Here is a 19,087-nt window from a genome sequence, read left to right on the forward strand (position 1 = left end):
TACTGAAATGACTGAGAGCTTTTTTGGAGAGCTGGGTCTTGTCATCATTTTGCCTCTTCCTAAAAATTATGTATTTCTACCATCCACGAATTGTTAGATGACAGATTGTTTGTGTCCAGGAGATGGAAATCGGAGAGTGTAAGAATGCACTTGCAGAGCAGCCAGAATGGCTTCAGCATGTTCTGGGACAGCAGTTCTGGGGTGCATAAACTCCTCTTAGGCAGAGCTAGGAAATTACTGAGATGTGATGAGTGTGTAAATCACAACCTTAATCAGAGATCATTGGTACCACTACCTGGGAAGGTCTGAAATGGTTGGGAGCAGCACTGCCTACGGGTTCCAATGAAATCTTCTCTGGACCTCTGACAAATGTATTTGTTCTTTCAAGCTCCAGAATAATTCTGCATTTCACTTTGGTGGGGCAGTTATAAAAATGGTCCTCCAGGTGAAATGAGTTGTAACAAGACATAGGCAAAAAGCCATCCAAATTATGGCAAGATTTTCAGACTGGGACTTTGGGGGGAAATTAAGCAGTTGGCCCTCAGTTACATAAAAATGCTGACACAAGAGGAGATAAGATGAGATCTTTTCTATTTCCAGATGTGCTACCCTAGTTTCAGATTATTTTTTTTTTTTTTTGTGTTCTAGGGAGTTGCCAATTTTAAATGGCAAGTGATTAGGAATATCTTCAGGGCCTTCTGTGAAGTCTTTCAGCTGTGAGGGAAGAAAATGCCAAGCCTGTTCATTAAGGTCTTCTGTCACCACTGGAATGCATGTCCAGCTTTTCTTTTTTATGGGGAATCTTAATTCATAGCTCTTTTCTCAGGGACTTTCAAATAGTTGATGTTGATTTTTATGGCTTGTTGTTTCAATTTTAGCCACTGTTGCCTTTAAGGAACATGCTGCACAGTCTTTCAGTCCTCAGCAGCACCTCTCTGTGTTTTCAGGAGTATTGTGTCATTCTCTGTCTAGTATAAAACAAACCTCACAATAGGTGACATCAGTGTTAGGGTCAATTTTGAGTGAAGAGTTTTTAAAGAGCAAGAAGCCTTCAGAGAAGGTGCTCAGACCAATGTTTTAAGGTCCATTCCATTGGGAATTCACCCGTTTTTTACAAATTAAAAGTACAGGAAAGTCTGTCTTGACATGTGCTGGTCAAATAAGTGTCCAGGGCATGCACATTGTATTTGGGCAGTTAGTGTGGAAATCCCATCAGTGTTAGTGGTCAGGTGCCAGACACAAAATAAGGGCTTGGGATCATTTTGGTTTGGGTTTTTTTGTTTGTTTTTGTTGCTGTTGTCAGCGACAAGATTAACGTGCAGATTTTTAGATTTTAATATATTAGCTGAAGTTTATAAAAAAAAGGAAATATTTTTAATATCAGTGCTGGAGTATATTTCAGGCAGTTTTTGTGTGCTTGCAGAGAGAAGGAGTAGAGCATTAGAAACCTTTTTCTGTTCCTATTCCCAGTGTGATCACTGAAAAATACAGATGGCATTGCTGTGGTGCTCAGCCCCTGTGGGAGATGGGAGCAGCAGGGTTCTTGCTGCATAAGGCATCGATGCCATGTCAGAGTCATCATGAGGAGGAAATAAAGGTTTCCTTTCACCCTGCAGCAAAGGGAAAAATAAACAAAAATACCAAACAGAGTGGAATTCCAAGTTGTGCTAGCATGAACTAGATAGTAACTTGGAGTTGCTTCAGTTAGGACTGGAGACAGCTCTCACTGCTGTCTGCACAAGCTGGAAGTGGAGTTGGTCCTAAACTATGTCATTCTTCTCCAGACTTTGAAGGTGTGTGACAGGCAATGCCTCTCTGCAGCTGGTCTGTGCCCCCTCTTCCACAATGGAGCACCCTGGACTACCCTCTGTCTTTTAAGTGCTCCAAGGCCCTCCCTGAATGCATTTTTCACCATGTGCAAGATACTTAGAAGCTGGACTTTAAAAAATATCACAGAAACCCCCTGAAACTATCATCTAGCTGCAAGGACAGTTCACATTACTCCAAGTGCCAGTCTGGAGTGACCCATTTATTTGTTGCAGAAATAAAAATATATTTCTTTATATATTTTAGTAATACAGTATAGAAGGAAAAATATATCAAGAAATGTATTTTAGTAATGCATGTGGAAGGAATAGACAAGCCTGTCTCAGTCCTCAGCCCATCACACACTGAGGACTGCTTCAGGTAGGGATGTGCTGTCTTCTCCAAGGAAGGGAAAAGCAGCAGCCCCAATTCAGATGCCATGAAGAACTTTTCTAAAAGGTTATTCTCCTTTTGTCTTTTCCACAGAGAAGATGAATCTAGGACCTGCATAAATCTATTTTTCTCATTTCCTTGTATGACAGGGAGTGAAGAATTATGAGTAATTGCCTGATGTCTAGACTTGAAATGCTGTTGTCAGCATTTGCCTGACTTTTCTCTGTGTACTGCAAATTTTTGGTAATACCAGCAAACAGAATTGACAGAGAGAGCACAAAGAGAGGCAAAACATATGTGTGGTATTTACACCAGCCCTAGATGAGTGTGATCAGCAAACTGAAACAATGTCAAACTCTTCAAGTGCTGCATTTTGCAGCTGACTCAAACAGCAGTGATTGGAGTTGGCTTCTGCCATGCTGGGCACAGCCTCTGGACAAAGCAACGAAGGGCTTCTGCCATCTGACAAACATCAGAGCACTGCTGGACCAGGATAGGAGTATGAATGGAAGCTCCATTTTGGTTTCTGTCAGAAGCCAATAGAGCTCTTTGTCTGCACAGAAAGGAAACACTTGAGGAAAAAAAATAGCCTGGGAGCAAGGTTTTTGCAAAAGGGAAGCATGGGCACCATCTGCCAAGCTGTTCATTGAAATACAGGGCTTAATTCGGCTCACCTAGACCTATCTCCACTAAAATACTTACATATGTGTTTGGGTGTTTCAAATGTCTCGCTGAATTGGGACCTTTAAAAGAAAAGTGAATTAAGAACAATGGAGAAAGGAAAATAAATACTTCCTTCTACAGGTGGAGTTTCAGGTTTCTTGCTAATGTATAAAAGAGTTCTCTGAAATACTTGCAAGGTAAAATGATATATTACTGAAAGTTGGTGTAAGAGAAGTTCTTATTTTGCATGTTTCTTATCTAATTATGTTTGTGGATCACAAATTTTTACTGTACCCTAAGCATTAAACTTTAGTGAGAAAAATGTCGGTTTTTTCCTTTTTCCAGAAACGAGAAGGAATCCTCCAGTCTCGACAAATCCAAGAGGAAATAACTGGTAACACTGAGTATGTCAACACCACATTTGCCAGCAGTTCAGTAATTGAACACAGATGTGTCTCAGAAATTCAAACATTTGCTGATCTTTAGCTTTCAGTATTGGGGTTCCAGGGAAGATGATGCATCAGCCAGTGACTGTATTTTAGCCTTTTCAAGAGCTGCAAACAAGCATCTAAAAATACAAAAGGGGGAGGAAATAGAGAGGTGGGGAACTAAAAGCAGGACTTTAGGTGTGTAAAATGATGGCAGTAAGCCTTGTATGTGCCATCTCACTGAACATTTCATAACAGAAAAGCTATTCCAAACCAAAAGGGAACAGTAGTAGAATATCCAGGTTTCTAATTGAATGGAGAGAAGCTGCACTACGGACTTATTATTAATCTGTGTGGATTTATGTGTGATAGTTATGTGAAGGATCAACTGGAGCAAAATCCTGCAGTCCTTCATACCACAGCCCAAACCTTGTTTGGGCTGGTTTTCTATTGAGGTTGGTGTGGTAGATGCATCTTCAAAGCAGAGGGGAAAGTTTTCACAAAATCAACATGAAAAAGCCTTCTTTACTCAGGCAAGGTGTGCTGATTTGGTTCAAAGTAGGGAATATGAGATCTGGCCTCTTGTGAGACTTTGGTGGAGACAAGAGATATTATACTGATAGACTCCAGACTAACCCTGGACTATCTTGGTGAAGTTATTCACAAAATTCTCCTAATTCTGTGGATCTACTCCATTATTCACCAAGCTGAAGATCTTACCACGTGTGCTGAGCTTTGTTGCAGCACAATATCTGCAGGTGAATTGTATGTAACCGTTTTGTTATTTTCCTTTTTTTTTTTTAACCCACAGGGCATTATCAGGAAGGCATGGTAAGTTCATTTGATTATTGTCTCTTTTCTTGAGGCAGCCAGAGGGTACATGAGTTCTCCAATGGTCACTTTGATCAAGTGGCAAGAAAGGAAAGGATTTCAAGTTGCCCTGGCAAATATGCACCACAGGTTGTTGTGGCAGTTAACAAAAGGGAGGAAAAAAACCATTAAAATCACTCAGACCATCTTTAAAATACATTGCATTGCTTTTCAGCACCTGTTAATTTGCATATGCTTTGTGGTTTAACCTCCAGAACATTACTGCAGTGGTATTAATGGTCCTGAGTTCCCAGCATAATGTGAAATGGTGTCTTATCATGAACCAGCTGGTGAATGTTTATATTCTACATCCATTGCCTACTTATACTTAAAAGATGTTGAGTCATTATTCAGCAGGCCTGCAGGCCATGCAAGGTCCTGTGCCTCCTGTGTCTCACTGCCAGGATTGAGGCTGGCCAACAGAAAACACTCCCCTGAGTCTGGCTTGGTGTAAAGTCTGCCTTCTACAAATGCCTTTGGATCTACTCTAGCTTTTGGAGTTTTTCTTAAATTGAGGAATATGAATGTTTGTTGAGTCATTTGCTGTTATTCAGGTGGCTGTTGAAACACAAATTGCTCAGAAAAGGCTCTAGTGCCTTTTTAATTTATTTTTCTGTTTTCTTTGGAAGGTGACTGCAGTAGCACTCTAGTCATGCTACCTTAGGTTGGTTGTCCTGCTGGTAGTGCCCTAAATTGCATCTGAGAATGGCCAAAAACATCTGTACAAAGGATTGTATTGCAGATGTGTAGTCATAAACCTGCTTGAGATGCTTAGTAATGCAGTCAGTGGCCCTTGGGGGAATTCTTCCTCTGTAGATATAGTGACTAATGTAAAGTCATGTTCTTCTGCAGAAAATTATTTGGTTACTTGGCTCTCTCTATCTGGCTGTTTAAGATCTCATGCATAAGGATGCTATTCTTCGCTCATTTTTGAGAAGCAGGGTCTTTAGGTGATCCAAATCCCACCTGAAAATGATGCTTTTTTGTGAACAATAGAGAATAAGTCAATAGCAGCTCACAGAAAGAGAGAAGTATGCAAACTACTTGGTACTTGGGATACAGAGACTATATTGAACTGTTTTGCTGACTGTGTTGTCTCAAATGAATGTGTGTCTCAGGAAGTGTTTATTCTGCACTGGAACAACTGCTGCTCAGTATATTAATGGCCCTGAATGTTTTTCAGAAAGAGATGCATTCGACACTTTATTTGACCATGCCCCAGACAAGCTCAATGTAGTGAAAAAGGTTGGAAGGTTTTTTATTTTTGAAATACCTAATGTGTTCATGTGCATGTTTGCATGTATCAGATGGTGTGGATGTGCTGAGTGTGGATATAATGTATAACTGGCATGCTTTGCATACATGAAATACAATTAAGCTTTATGCTTAAATACACAAAGTCATGATTATAATGTTACTTTTTATTTAATGTTCAGCAGCACAAACTTAACTTTGGGACATGGAACTACATATAGTTATCAAAGTTTCCATCAGGAAAGTTCTCACAAAGTGTGTGTTGAGTAGAACCCAACTGGTACATTGACTACTGATGCCAACGAGATATCCAGTTTACAGCTGCCAGAGGTCTGATCCTAGAGTATTTTGGCTGCTGTCAGATTTGGGTGGAGTCCAATTACCCACCTCTCCCTAGTTTGCTAAAAATTTAGGGGTTTTCTATGTTTTAACAATGTATATATATATATATATCACATTAATTTTATTTCTGTTCTTAATTCTTGTAAAAATAATTTTAAAACAATTTTTAATGTCACATTTCAATTTCAAAACGTGGAGATTGTGTTGCAGTCTCTTTACTCACACGGATTCTCTTCTGAGTGGAGTTCATACTGCTGGTGTTGAAATGCTGCGCTGCTGAGTAGGCCTTCACTGCACTGTTTTCATATTTCAGACTCTCATCACCTTTGTGAACAAGCATCTGAATAAATTGAATTTAGAGGTGACTGAACTGGACACACAGGTAGGATTTTATAGCCTTTCTTAAAGGGGAGGGGTAGTTGCACTATGTTGTGCACTATGCCTTCAGCTTTATCCAGAAATTTCACTGAATTATTATTGAATGAGCTCTAAGATGTTATTTCAGCAGGAAACCCTTCATTTCTAACTATTCTAAAAGAAGACCCTCACCAATTAAGCATCTAAAACAGTTTTGTACTTCCATTAGCATAAAAATTAATTACCCAATGGGTGCTGCCAAGTGCTGTAAGGAGGACCTGCTTGTTTTGGTCAGGAAGGAATTGTGTGCACTTGGTTTGCTCCAGTGCCAGGCTGAGCAGTTGTTTCCTGCCTACCTTTGCCCAAGCACGCAGCCACATGGGATCACAATGCCTCTATTCAGGGGGAATTCGGGGATTCTCGGGAGCAAAGCTGCTCAAGTGTACAGGCAGCTGTACAGCTGGGCTGCAGGCTTGATTGCACCACAGAAATAATGTGCTGCATGCTCTTCTGTCTTGTTCTCAGCTGCTAAATTGGCTGAAAAGAAGCTAAAAGAAAAGCTTAATCCTGCTGTACTAATACCTCCCCATGTGAACAATTGCAGCAGTTATCATAAGAAAATTACGGGGTCAGGCAGGAAGGGATGGGATCTGCACTATCAAAAAACCCCAGGTGTCTTCAGGTCAGGCTTTATTTTATGTCTTGATTCATGTTATTAAGAATCTCTGCTTTATTTACACCCCTACCAAGCTGATAGAGATTTTTCAAAGGTAAAATTAAGATTTAGATGGAACTTGTGTGTAAAGGCTTTCAAAGGGGCGTTCCCTATTTCTGCTCATTGCATTGTTTATCTTGGGGGAAACATTCAAAGGTACCTAGAAACTCCTTAAGCATTTATCTGAAACAGCATTCCCTGAAATGAGAGGTGGTATTTCCAGCAGTTGAAAGAAAATCACCTGCCTCAGGAAGCTGATGGGTTGCTATAGACCTGATGCCACAGTGAGAGGCCTGTGACAAAACCAAAGAAACATGGAATGGTTTGGGTTAGAGGAGACCTTAAAGACATCCAGTTCCACCCCTCCTGCAGGGACACATCAGACCAGGTTGCTCAGAGCCCCATCCAGCCTTGGTCAGTTCCAGGGGTTGGGCATCCACTTCCCTGGGCAATCCTGTTCCAGGACTCCGTTGTTCAATACGAAAAGTGGTGAGCTATTTTTCAGAAAATGTACTGAAAAACATTTTTTTCACAGTTTGCAGATGGAGTGTACTTAGTCCTGCTAATGGGTCTCCTGGAAGGCTATTTTGTTCCCCTGCACAGCTTTTTCTTGACTCCTGATAGTTTTGAGCAAAAGGTAACTAGATTTCATTTTTCTGTTAAAAACAAACATGTAACTATGTCTAGTTGTAGAAGGATAACACAAACTTTCGTGCATAGGTTTGATGCTAATAGCTGAAATCAAGAAAGGACTGTACTGCTAACCATTTCCAAGTATTGTAAAAATCAGTATTAATACTGATTTTTTTAGTATCAAAAAAGTATATTAAATTTTATCAGTATTAATACATAGCTGGAATGAACCAGAAAATTATATTAATGATGGGGTGGTTAGCAAGTATTAACAGATTTTGGCAGCCATTGTGTGGTGCTGTCATTGTTATATGTTAATAAACAGACCTACTGTTCATTAATGTATATAGGATTACACACAGGCACTGATGACGGAATTGATTTTTTTTGTGTGTCCAAAATCCAAGAATTTAATGTTGGAAAGGTTTCATGGGTTTTGGAAGCATAAAGGCATATATGTACAATGTGTCAATTTAAGACCAACATTACATCAGTGTCTGCAGCTATCCAGGCAATTCATCTGTCTGTTCAAGACAAGAGAACTTCAGGGGCCATCATGTTCCAATTTTTGAACTTGTAGAAAGTGGGCTGTGCTTACTTGCAAGTAATTTTATTGAGGGTTGTGTTAGTTCATGTTAACTTTCAATTACCTTTATCTTTCTGCAACCACCATCACACAGAATCAGCAAAACAATGAATTGTCTGAATTCCAAAGACCAGATATACAGAGCCCTAACTATTTTTTCCTTCTGAATATCTGGGTCTGCAACTTTAAATACATCTTGTCTTGACCATTTGCACTGTACAGAGTTCACAAGAGTGACTGCCTTTGTTGTATTGCCAGGTTGTCAATGTATCCTTTGCATTTGAGCTAATGCAGGATGGTGGATTGGAAAAACCAAAGCCAAGACCAGAAGGTACCTATTCTACCTTTTTTGTATCTCCTTAAAAATTTGTGTTGGCTCCAGATCTTACAAGGTTTCAGGGTGGCTAAATGAAGGTATCCAGCAGCAAAAGGCAAGGTACATTTTGTAGTGCTCAAGGAACTCTGTGTTTTAAATGCACTTTTTCAAAGGTTGCAATGCTTTCTTTCTTCATTGGCCAAACATATGCAGTAATACTCCAATATTCCCGGAAAGAAAGGGAACACAGTTGTGATTGGTGTCACTGGCAGATTTCAATTGGTCAATTTTCCTCCATCTCACATTTTCACACTAAACCTTGAGTATTCCAGTAATTTATAAGATTTTCACAAATGAAGGAAGTGTTGTGGAAGAAGAATTTCAAATGTCCCCATGCATGCCTTTGAATGCAGAACCTAATAATGCATATTTAAATTAGATGTGGAGCTGGGGACTGACAGTAGAATGCGCTTCAGGGAGGTTAGAAGTTTTGCTGCTGACTTTAGGAGCATTGGGATTCCACTCCTCTTTGTTCATACGCATACAGTGTTTAAATCCAGCTTTTCAGGCTGGAGACACTCACCAGAGTAATGGGTATTTCTTGTAGCTCCTCCTGTGAGGAGTTACTACTTCTTACCCTGCAGGAGCTGGGTGTGCAGCTTCTCTTCCCCTCTTCCCAACAAGAATGATATCTGGGCTCCTGGTTACCTGCCACAATAATCAACCTAGCTGTGTCTTTTCAAGACCAATTTCAAGCTTACATTCTGTGGTGCACACAGTCTTTTCCTGCCACAGTATTGGATTGTCATTCCCTGAGGAGTTGACATAAGCTCAGGTCAGGGTGTTGCTTCTAACAGTCAGAGCTCCTGGGAAATTCAGGCACTCGTTGCTGAATCAGGTTCTGCTCCATTCGGGGCTTTCTCCATCCCTTCCAACTTCCAGGTTATAACAGCCACAGAGACACACACACACAAAATAATGTATCTCAGGATCGAGCCTGTGCATTAAATCTGGACCTACCTAGCCTGGGTTTTTTACTTCTTTTGACTGCTTGAACTCTTATCCACAGTCATGCTTAACTGTACCACTGGTGAGTGTGTCACAAGCCTTTATGTCTGAAACAGTCAAAGTGAGAATGGGGAAACAGTGAAATGGAGGGATCCAAGTAAAACACAGAGTATCTGTGATCCCTTACTCCCCATGGATGGTTTAAAATTCTTATGGCATTTAATTTTTCAGGTATTTATTGCTCTAGGGGACAGCTAATTTTTCCAGTATAAATCAAGCCATAAGGATATTTCAGCATATATAAGACATTTCTTGTGCAATTATTGAAATGCTTAATATGAAACTTCCTGCCCAAAGTGAATGGAAAAACACATCTGTTTTATGTGTTGTTACATTGGGCACAATGCCCATACTTAAAATTTCCAGTGAGCAAAAGAGTATTGAAAAGGATCTTAACCTAAATGTGTACACTAAATACTCTTTGAATTCCTACACTGTTTCTTTGAGGTTCTTGAGGAAAAAATATGCTGAAAAGTGCTTTAGAATATGAAAAACATATTTAGTGGAAAAAAAAGAATGCAGTTAAATAAATGAGTATGAAAACCAATGATTTTTATGGGGTCAACAGTTTATTTGGGTTATTTGCAATATAATCAAAAAGGTCTTAAAAAGCTTTCTGTGACCTTTTACTTTAAAAATGGCTGGAACATTAATCTGCTGAATCTATAACGAATTCGTTTGCAGTTTGAGCTTTTTCAGAGCTCCTTGCAATGTGTACATCAAAGCCAAACTCAAGTTTCTCTTTTAGAAACTTACAACCAGTAAAATGTTACATGTGTTGGTCAAACCCATGTAGCAATGGAAATAATCCATCTTTCTCTGGGAGTGTGCTTCTTTTACTTTGAGCCCTTCTGTGGGATTTTGCTGTGGTGGTGGTATCTTTTTTTTTTTTTTGGTGGTGTCTTTGCAATACCTAACAAAGTTACTTCTTTAATAATAGAAGTTCTGTATTTGGAAAAAAAAATAATTTTGCACCTTGCTGCTGGCCTGAAAGAGGAAACTTGCAATGTTGCATGCAAACAGTATTACAGATTGCAGTGGGATGTTGTGGTGGCAGTGCACCCTTCCTGCAGCTTTTGGCATTTCCTCTTCATTTTATACCAAGTATTTTTCATATGATTTATCAAGAGCCACAAATCAATGCTGCCTCTGGTTATATGACCATGCACACACCCAGAATAAAGTCTAGCCTTGAGTGTTTCCACCCTTTGTCCATGGATGTAAATTCAATATCTTTAGTTAGCCCACTTTAGGACACCATGCATATTATTTATTGGATTAATTATTTAAATGTGACCCCTTCACAATCTGTGAGAAACTTTAATGTAGATAAATATAGGTTTTATTTGATTAATTATTTAAATGTGACCCCTTCACAATCTGTGAGAAACTTTAATGTAGATAAGTATAATGGCTAAACTCTGATGACTGGGCTTACTTGGAGGTTTTGGCCAATTCCAAGAACCACAGTTAGGAATTTGAGTTCCTATGCATTCAGCAGAAAGAGATAGGACAATTCTGATTCCACTCTGCTCTTTCTGAGGGCAGTTCTGAATCCTTCTTTGAGATTGAGTAAAGCACTGTAGACTTCAGTGTAGACTGCTGCAGTAGTACTTGTCAGTTTGTTTTATAGATTTCTTGTGAAATAATATTGACTTTCTCAAGAACTGCTCTTTGAAACAGAAGGTATTCATTAGCTTTTTGTTTCATATAAATCCTTTACTTTAGATGTTGAGTTTCTGAGGACTGATTCAGCCATGAATGTCAGCTAACTCAAAGAATTTTCAGATGTTTGTTCAAGGAGCACTTGTATACCTAGCTTCCTTAGATCTTCTGGAAAATTAAACTTGCCTCTAGGTATCTTGCTGAAATTAGGCCTAGTGAAGGATGTTGCAGCCCACAATGTGCCAAGTCCTACAATTCTTACATAACACGAAGGTTCCATTGGTTACTGATGACTTTTTTTCAAAGTCTTTGCTTTCCAGCCACAACTGTGTGAAGGTGAAGTCATAGAAGCATGTGTAATCCTGGGCACACTTTGGCTCAGGAGCATCTGAGTTTGGCTACGTTTCGTCAGCAGCAGCAATAGCTATTTATATGCCTAACTAGAAGTGGTTAAAACACCAAGTTTTGAGTTGCCAGTTTGAAAATTGTGTTTTACTGATACTTTTACTCTTTTTTTCTATCCTTGTGATCTAATGTTCGTAGTTACTAATGTGAGCAAGGGAAAGGAGTAGAGAATGGGCACTTTTTCTCTGGAAAACATTTGGAGCTAATGAAGTTAACTAATTTGTCTTCCCTTGTCTTTTTTCTAGATATTGTAAATTGTGACTTGAAGTCCACGCTGAGAGTACTGTACAATCTGTTTTCCAAATACAGGAATGTGGAGTGAAGAATTGATTTGAGTCAGAAAGCAGTGTTAACAAAGAAAACATCATAACTTGTATATCTTCCGTCGGTATTCCTCTGCATCTCTGTCCTGAAAGGAACAAAACCATTTACCTGAAGAATTTTTGGTTATTAGTTGATTATTCTGGCACTGCTATTTTCACGGTAGATTTAAGACTAATGTAACTTATAAAGAAAAAGGGTTTGGGGAAGGTATCTGGGTATTTTCTGGGAGAATTCATGTATTGGTTGTCTTCGCATTGTTTTTAATAGGTGAAGCAACAATGCAAAAAAATGTAGTAAGTTTGATTCAAATCAGCCTTTGGGGCCAATCATAGGAATATTCTTTACTGAGTACTTAATTATTTTTTACCTATATCTTTTTTTAATCTGGGAAGGGGAAGAATATTTTCCATCCATGATAAGATAGTTCCATTCTAATTGTGAGGAATGTGAATGGGGAGAAACAGTTAAATACACTTGCTCACATGACAACTAAGAAGAAGAAACAACCTGCTGAATATATAGTTCCAGTGCTATTATTAGGCTTTAATTTTGTGGGTACAAACTGAAGTGGCTACTCATTCCTTCAGACTTACTGTGATGTGATACTCTGCTTCAGTATGTGCTGTTGAGCATTCCACAGAACCACACTTTGCAGCTTGTCACTTGTTTTTTTTCAAGGAAGGGATCTTTTTTGCAAAGAACACTTTTCAGGAAGACACACCTGTATAATACAGCTTTTCTATAATATTTGTATTATTACATCATTTTAGAAAGTAGAAGAATGGCTTGTTTTTATTTTTGCAGTTTAACCATAGGACTATCAGATTGCAAGTTTAGATTGATTGCTAAATAGAATTTAGAATTGTCCCTTTGGTTGATTTTGTAATGAATGTATGTTGCTGCATAATGTTCAACACAAAAAATTAAGATTCATTTTCTAGAAATGGTCAAAACTACTTCCATCTGCAAAGATTCCATTAGTGTATAAAGTTCTTTGGTGACTTTACATGGCTACAAAGATTTTTTTTATGTTCAGTTTCCACCAATTGAGCTGTTATCTCTTTGGTTTTAGCTTTAACAAAGACACAAAAAGGAAATAGGAGTCGATTCTTCCCTTAGACTGGTACCAAGCACCAGAGGAGGCTGGTGGAGGCTGTCTGGATCACTTCTGAAACAAAGTGTTCCATTGCAACCACAAATTCTTGGGATCCTCGTTTACACAGTCAGGAAAAAAATTCCTCAGGCTGAAATTCCTTGATAACTCTTCAGAAATCTTGGGAGTGCTTAAGTGCAGGAAGGAGACTTGTTAACAGCCATCCAATTACAGCAGAGCTGGCTTAGGTCAAAGGAAAAGTGATCTGTCAGTGCTTGAATCCTCACCAGGAGAAAGGCAGAGCTGGCAAGGTCACTCAGTAACAGCTGGGTGTTACTCATGATGTAAAGCATTACATTTTTCCATTTTCCAGACTTTTTATTTTTCTTTTATGTAGAGCTTTCCAGTACAACATCAGCACAGAGGGAACTCCAGCAGTTATTTTCTGTCTTTGCTAAACGCCAGCTGATGATTAGTGATAAGGTGATACTGACTTCTGCTGGGGGGGGGCCTGCAAAATTATTTTCCTGAGAAATAATGCAAACTTTCTCAAGGGAAAGTCTCAGTATTCAATTCAAAGGACAATACCTGGGTGTTCTCTGATCTCAGAAGTTATCTGATTGTAAGAAGCACTCTAAATATCTTTATTAAAATATTTTCTTACCTGTGTGTTTTTAACGGAGTTTGTGAAACTAGAGGTACAGAAAACAGCAGTTATTTGCCCTTTACAGGAAGAAATAGCTGGACATTTTGACCTCAATGAAAATGAACATTTTCATTATTGCTTTAGTATCTGAGAAGCTAAACAATAGAAATTAACCAAACTTTTTTTTGAGCAAACTGAGGCAGAACTTCTCATGTACATATCAGGAGCAATTTCAGCTTATTTTAATGTTTAACGTGCAAGTTTTTCATTTGCACACCTAGTAGTAATTGTAATAGCTAACTAAAAAACAAATGATGTTTTTTATGCAGAACATGCTCATCTGCAACACTTTTACATTTCAACAGTGATGAAAGATTTTGACAGCCTTTATTTTCAGGAGTGCACTTTCTTTAAAGAGGAGATTTGTATGGGTAAAGTGAACACTGAAGCAGTTTTCTTTGCCTGGGCTTGCAAATAAGTATTGCTTGTGCTATATTGGTATAACATTATTGGAGATTTATCTGTCAGCCTCCATTTCCATCCTTATAAAACATATAAAACTGAGACAGAATTATTAAATCCTCATGCTGAAATGCTGTTATGCAGAACCGTAGAAGCATTTAAACAATATCCAACCTTTCCACAATTATCTATCCTATGGTAAGAATTTATGTAAATTAAAGTCTGCTATATAAACAACAGTGTCCTATGTAAATATAGATCCATGTGATAGTTTTTAACACTTACACACAAATAGTATATGCTGCCTTGTAGGAGTGGGTCACTGCTTATATTTTTGACAGTATAGATTTAAATAGCTATCAGATAAATACAAAATCTAATATAGAGATTATATCTAGTATTTATTGCTTTGATTCAGAATATAAGAGAAATATAGAATACTACTATAGAATAGACAGCTTGCTTTTCAGCAGTTGGTGTAGGCCAGCCCTTTTCTCCAGGGAAGGGAAAAATTATCTAGGCCAAATTCTGCCACACCTACATTTCTTTTATTCTTGATACACAGCAGTGCACCCTGACATATTGCTGGAAGCAGAACTCTCCTCACTCTTTATATCGAGATAGAAGTTGTTTAAATTTTAGTCAAACCAGCTTTATGTATAATTACTTAAAATGATTAAATGGATCCAAATGGATTGATTTGGCTCATGTGAGACCTGGAGAGGCCAGTTCCTCTCCTGGTCCCAGAGGGAGCCTGTGGTCTCAAGGCTGCTGTCTCAGCACTTTGGATCCTAAAGCCAGCTAGGGTAAATCCAAGGCCCTTCCTGAGGATCTCGTGGTGGTTTTGGGATCTCACCCACCTGACCAATGTGCCTGTCTCTTGTGCTGTGGCACACAAAGGCCCACAGGCAGCTGAGCCCACCAAAAAGTGGCCAGTTCTTGGCCTGCCTTGAGTAGCAGTCAAGCAGTGAACTTGGCTGCTGCTGGGGCATGGTGAGACCCCCAAAAGAACCATTTTCTGTGGCTTCTGACTCGTTTGCATCCAGCAATATGGTATCTAGGTTTCTTCTGTGGCTGGAGATGGGCATCTTTTCCCTCTTGATGGATCCTGGCGTGCTCTTTCAAACACAACTTATTGTTCGGGTTTTTTTAAAGAGGAACTACAGATTTTTCATAGTGTGTCAATAAGGTGTTGTGAAAATAAATACCTAAAATCCTAATAGCTCGAGGTCAGCTCCTTTCAGATTTCCTTCTCAGCTGACTGGCTGTTATTTGTCATAAAGAACAAATCCTATAAAAAGGAACCTTTACAAAATTTTACCCAAGACACACTTGTAAACCAAGTTTCCTATTAAATGTGCTGACTGCAGAATGTGCAGTTCTTTACATTTCCTAGTCAGGAGTAGCTCCATGTTACAGAGGGTAGCAGCCCTTGCAGCTCCATAGCTCAGGAATTCAAGTGGACCAGCAGGAGCTGGATACGGTCCTAATCTACTGCAGTGAATTGTACAAGTGGCAGGAAATCACCAGGGCCTCTCTTACAGAGCATTGCAGTGCTGGGGAAAGTTGCATTCAAGCAGACCATGATGATTGGGGCACTTGGTTGGCTTTTGTTCTTTTTATTTTATTCTTGTTCTTTTGTACTTACTATTCTGGAAGTATGGTTTTAAATTCATGTTTCAGATTATTTTAGCAGACACCTTACTGCAAGCCACGGTGTTATAAAGCAGAATGGCTTTTAGAGTTTATTTCATTAGAAAAATATATATGTAATATTTAATATACTAGATGCCAGCCTTAGGTCTAGTTTTTGTTATTTTTGTTTTCCTCTCAAAACAACCTTCATTAATGACCAAGCATCCAAAGAGAAAACAGTGCCTTGAAGACCAATTACAAGATTTTTACACTGTTACCTGTAGAAGGCTTCTGTCATTTTATTGTAAGAATTAGTGTGGGCTTTCTCTTCACAGTCAAAGTACAATTACAGACTGAAGAAATCCTTTGTAAAAAGTTACAATTAGCTTGCCTGAAGATATTTTATTTTGATTTGTCACATGAAAAATTGACATAGCACCACCAAAATTTTAAAATTAGGCATACCTCAGTATCCATGGATTTTTCCAAAGATGTTTTGAGTCATTCAACATTTACAAGGGCTAATTTAATGTATTCTAAAAATATTTTGTCTGACATTGTTTCTGCAATAATGAGATTTTCTTTTCTGTCTAACAATTTAATACCATGCCTGCTGCAACAAAAATAGAGTCATTGGAACATTTAGTCCTCAGTTTCAGTATCAAACTAACTGAGAAAAAATACTGTTTTCAAAATTTGCTAAACATGTATCCAAAATTAATAATTATTAGTTAAAGTTAAGCTGCATTGCCTTCAACTGCAGAGTTAGTAGCTTTCACAGAATATATGTACTCTGTAAGTAAAAGACACACTCTTTTTTTTCTGTGCTTTTCCTGAAACCTTTTGTTATGATCCACAATAAAATTTGCACCTGAAAATCAACACTGCATGTTGTTGTTGGGTCGAAGGATGAGTTGTCTGACGAAAAATGAGGAAAGCTGTGTGTTTTGTGTTCTCGAAACTTCCAGACCTCTCCATGCACCCAGCCCTTTTCCAGTAACCCCTTTGTGGGTGTGCAAGGTGTTTATTATTATATTCTGTGGGGGCTGGTGACAGCTGAACGTGGGTTGGCAAAAGCAATCATGTAAACATATGTTTGAAATGATTAACAGCAGCAGGTCAGGAAAATGCTGTCTCTGACTCAAAGTAGCAAAGAACACCTTTACTTTTAACTTTGTGGTGCTGAGAACTTCAGTGGGGATATCCCAGCTGGATAGAATGCAATTCTCTGCAGAGCAATTTTGTTAATTTTGAATCTAACAAAATGTTAGCAAAACATTGAAATTATGTTGTTTGTGTCAGAAAATAATTGCATTTAGGAAGATTTTGAGATCTATTTTTGTATAAACTTGTTTTTGTTGCTACCCTTTAATGCAGGAGCTTGGAACCAGTCCAAAATATAGGCATCTAAAGTGCTCCAGATCGACATTTATAGCCACTGAATTACTGGCTGGAGTCCAGAAGCAGGTGTTTGATCTTTAGGTCTGCTTGTAAAGCTGAAACCACCAAGCAGAGCTGCCTAATCAACAGGGAGCACTAAAGACAGGGTGAGTTTTAATGCCAGTCTTCAATCCCAGTCTGTTACTCAGGGCTGGATAGAAGCAATTCTGCTTGCTTAGGAGCCACATTCTCAACCCCCACCATGGGCACTTGGATCTTTTGTGCTGAATTTGTGGGTTTTGTCCAGAAGAACAAGTAGACTTGCTCTTCTTCAAACCTTGCAGTAGAACACAAAGGTCACGGTCTGGCTGCCTCAATCTTCTCATTGCTGTTCACACAGAAAGCAAAATATCTGGCTTTAATATCCTTCTGCAGCCATGGGAGCTACTCCTCCTCCTTTTTAGAATCCTGCAGTATAAAATGAAGGTGAAACAGTGTTTTTACTATTGTTGGAGGGGGGGACTGTTGATGCCTAAGCTGAACTCAGTGTGTAGAGTAATTCCACATTAACTGGGACAGAAGGAGAGCAGAAGAAGGAGTGTAGCTGGTGATTAAGCTGTTGAAAAGGTGGAAAAGGATTTGGGGAATGAACCTGTCTTCTGGGCCTCCTGTAAGACCTGCTTCTGTATTTCAGTAATCAAAAGGTGTTAAAATTCCCAAACATAATTTTGAAGAGAAAACAGACTGACCTCTGTCTTGCCTCTGTTTCAGTGCAAGGTTCCTGCTGAGCTTCTTCTTTCACTCCTCTCTGCCAGGACACTGCATAGTAGATATGTAATGATACCCTGAATACAGGAATGGTGATGAAGTACTTGTCTTGAAAGGCCCACAGTCCTGCAGGAATGCAGGAGGAGAAGAGCTGTGAACTTCTCCATCTCATGATAGGAACAATAGGTGTGGATTAGGGACCCAGTGCCCTTTTCTACCTTTAAGTTGTGGTATAAAACGAAGAGCTAAAAAGTGACCTGTGAGGCTGGGGTGGGTGCCAGTCCCTGGGGACACGGGGACCTAGAGGAGGTAGGAAAGCTGTTAGCTTAGATGATTTCCACATTTCTGTGGTGGAGAGGTGGGTGAGTGTGTGGATTTCCCAGGGGGCTGGGGGAGGAATCCTTCCCCTTGCAGTGCTGCAGGGCCATCAGCCTCTTGCCTGCATGACAAGCTGCTTGCATGTGGCTCAGACTTCCCTCTCTGTGACAGTAACTTAAACACTTCCATGTGCGTATTGTTACAATAATAGAGCTTTGAAGGCGTCAGTCCTGCTTTTCTGAGCCTTCTGTACCTCCAGATCTTTCTGAACTGTTTGTCACAGCACTTGAATAGACAGAAAGGACATCATTAGAGCAGGTCTGTGTTCTCAATGGCATAAAAACCTTGTACATCTACTGTCTGAAACCAGCACTCACTCCAAACAGTCATAACCTCCAGCTTATTTTTTTCTGTTATCAGTTCAAATTAACCCATTAGCTGCACAGGCTCCATTGTGAGTCAGAGGTATATGACTCATGTGAATAGAACCCATTTCTATTCTGGTTTTAATTAACTTGGCCTCCACCCAAATCCTCCTTAGAAATGAAAGATACTAGATTAGCTGAAGTGTACAACACATTTTTATGGTTTGTGCTAAACTTACATGTGTATTTTTATGAGATAATGCTACAAAAAAAAATTCCTATGAATGCAGTAGCCTGAAAGGTAAGTGACACAACTGCTGTATTTGACAGACTGTTAAAGTATCAGAATTTATCTAGTTGGACTGTTTGCTTTGAAAGCTGTAGGAACAAAACAAAAAAGAAAGAAATGCAGAATTCTAGTACGTTGGGAAAATATTTCCAGTCTTGATTCAGATAAATGGAAAACAAATTTGTGGTGGTTAGAATTTCAATAGAAGTACAGTCTTAAGGTGGCACTTCTCATTGTGATTTTCCTAATTTTGCTGCCTGAGATTTTTGCCTTTCTTTCTTTTTTTAAGATAAAATGTAAAGATTT

General features: G+C 39.0%; 1 protein-coding gene across 2 annotated transcripts in view; it reads left to right on the plus strand.

The window, feature by feature from the left end:
* Nucleotides 1–16,543, plus strand: part of PARVA (parvin alpha) — a 63,439-nt gene extending 46,896 nt beyond the window's left edge. For both annotated transcript variants that reach the window (XM_039725006.1, XM_039725007.1), the window contains exons 7-13: nt 3,208–3,266; nt 4,102–4,121; nt 5,344–5,405; nt 6,070–6,138; nt 7,364–7,465; nt 8,306–8,378; nt 11,747–16,543. In XM_039725006.1, the coding sequence (XP_039580940.1) occupies nt 3,208–3,266; nt 4,102–4,121; nt 5,344–5,405; nt 6,070–6,138; nt 7,364–7,465; nt 8,306–8,378; nt 11,747–11,823 (462 nt within the window). In that variant the 3' untranslated portion in view covers nt 11,824–16,543. The remainder of the gene's footprint in view (nt 1–3,207; nt 3,267–4,101; nt 4,122–5,343; nt 5,406–6,069; nt 6,139–7,363; nt 7,466–8,305; nt 8,379–11,746) is intronic.
* Nucleotides 16,544–19,087: the final 2,544 nt, after the last annotated feature.

This window comes from Passer montanus, unplaced genomic scaffold (assembly GCF_014805655.1).
Source record: "Passer montanus isolate IOZ18808 unplaced genomic scaffold, ASM1480565v1 scaffold54, whole genome shotgun sequence".
Taxonomy (NCBI): Eukaryota; Metazoa; Chordata; class Aves; order Passeriformes; family Passeridae; genus Passer; species Passer montanus.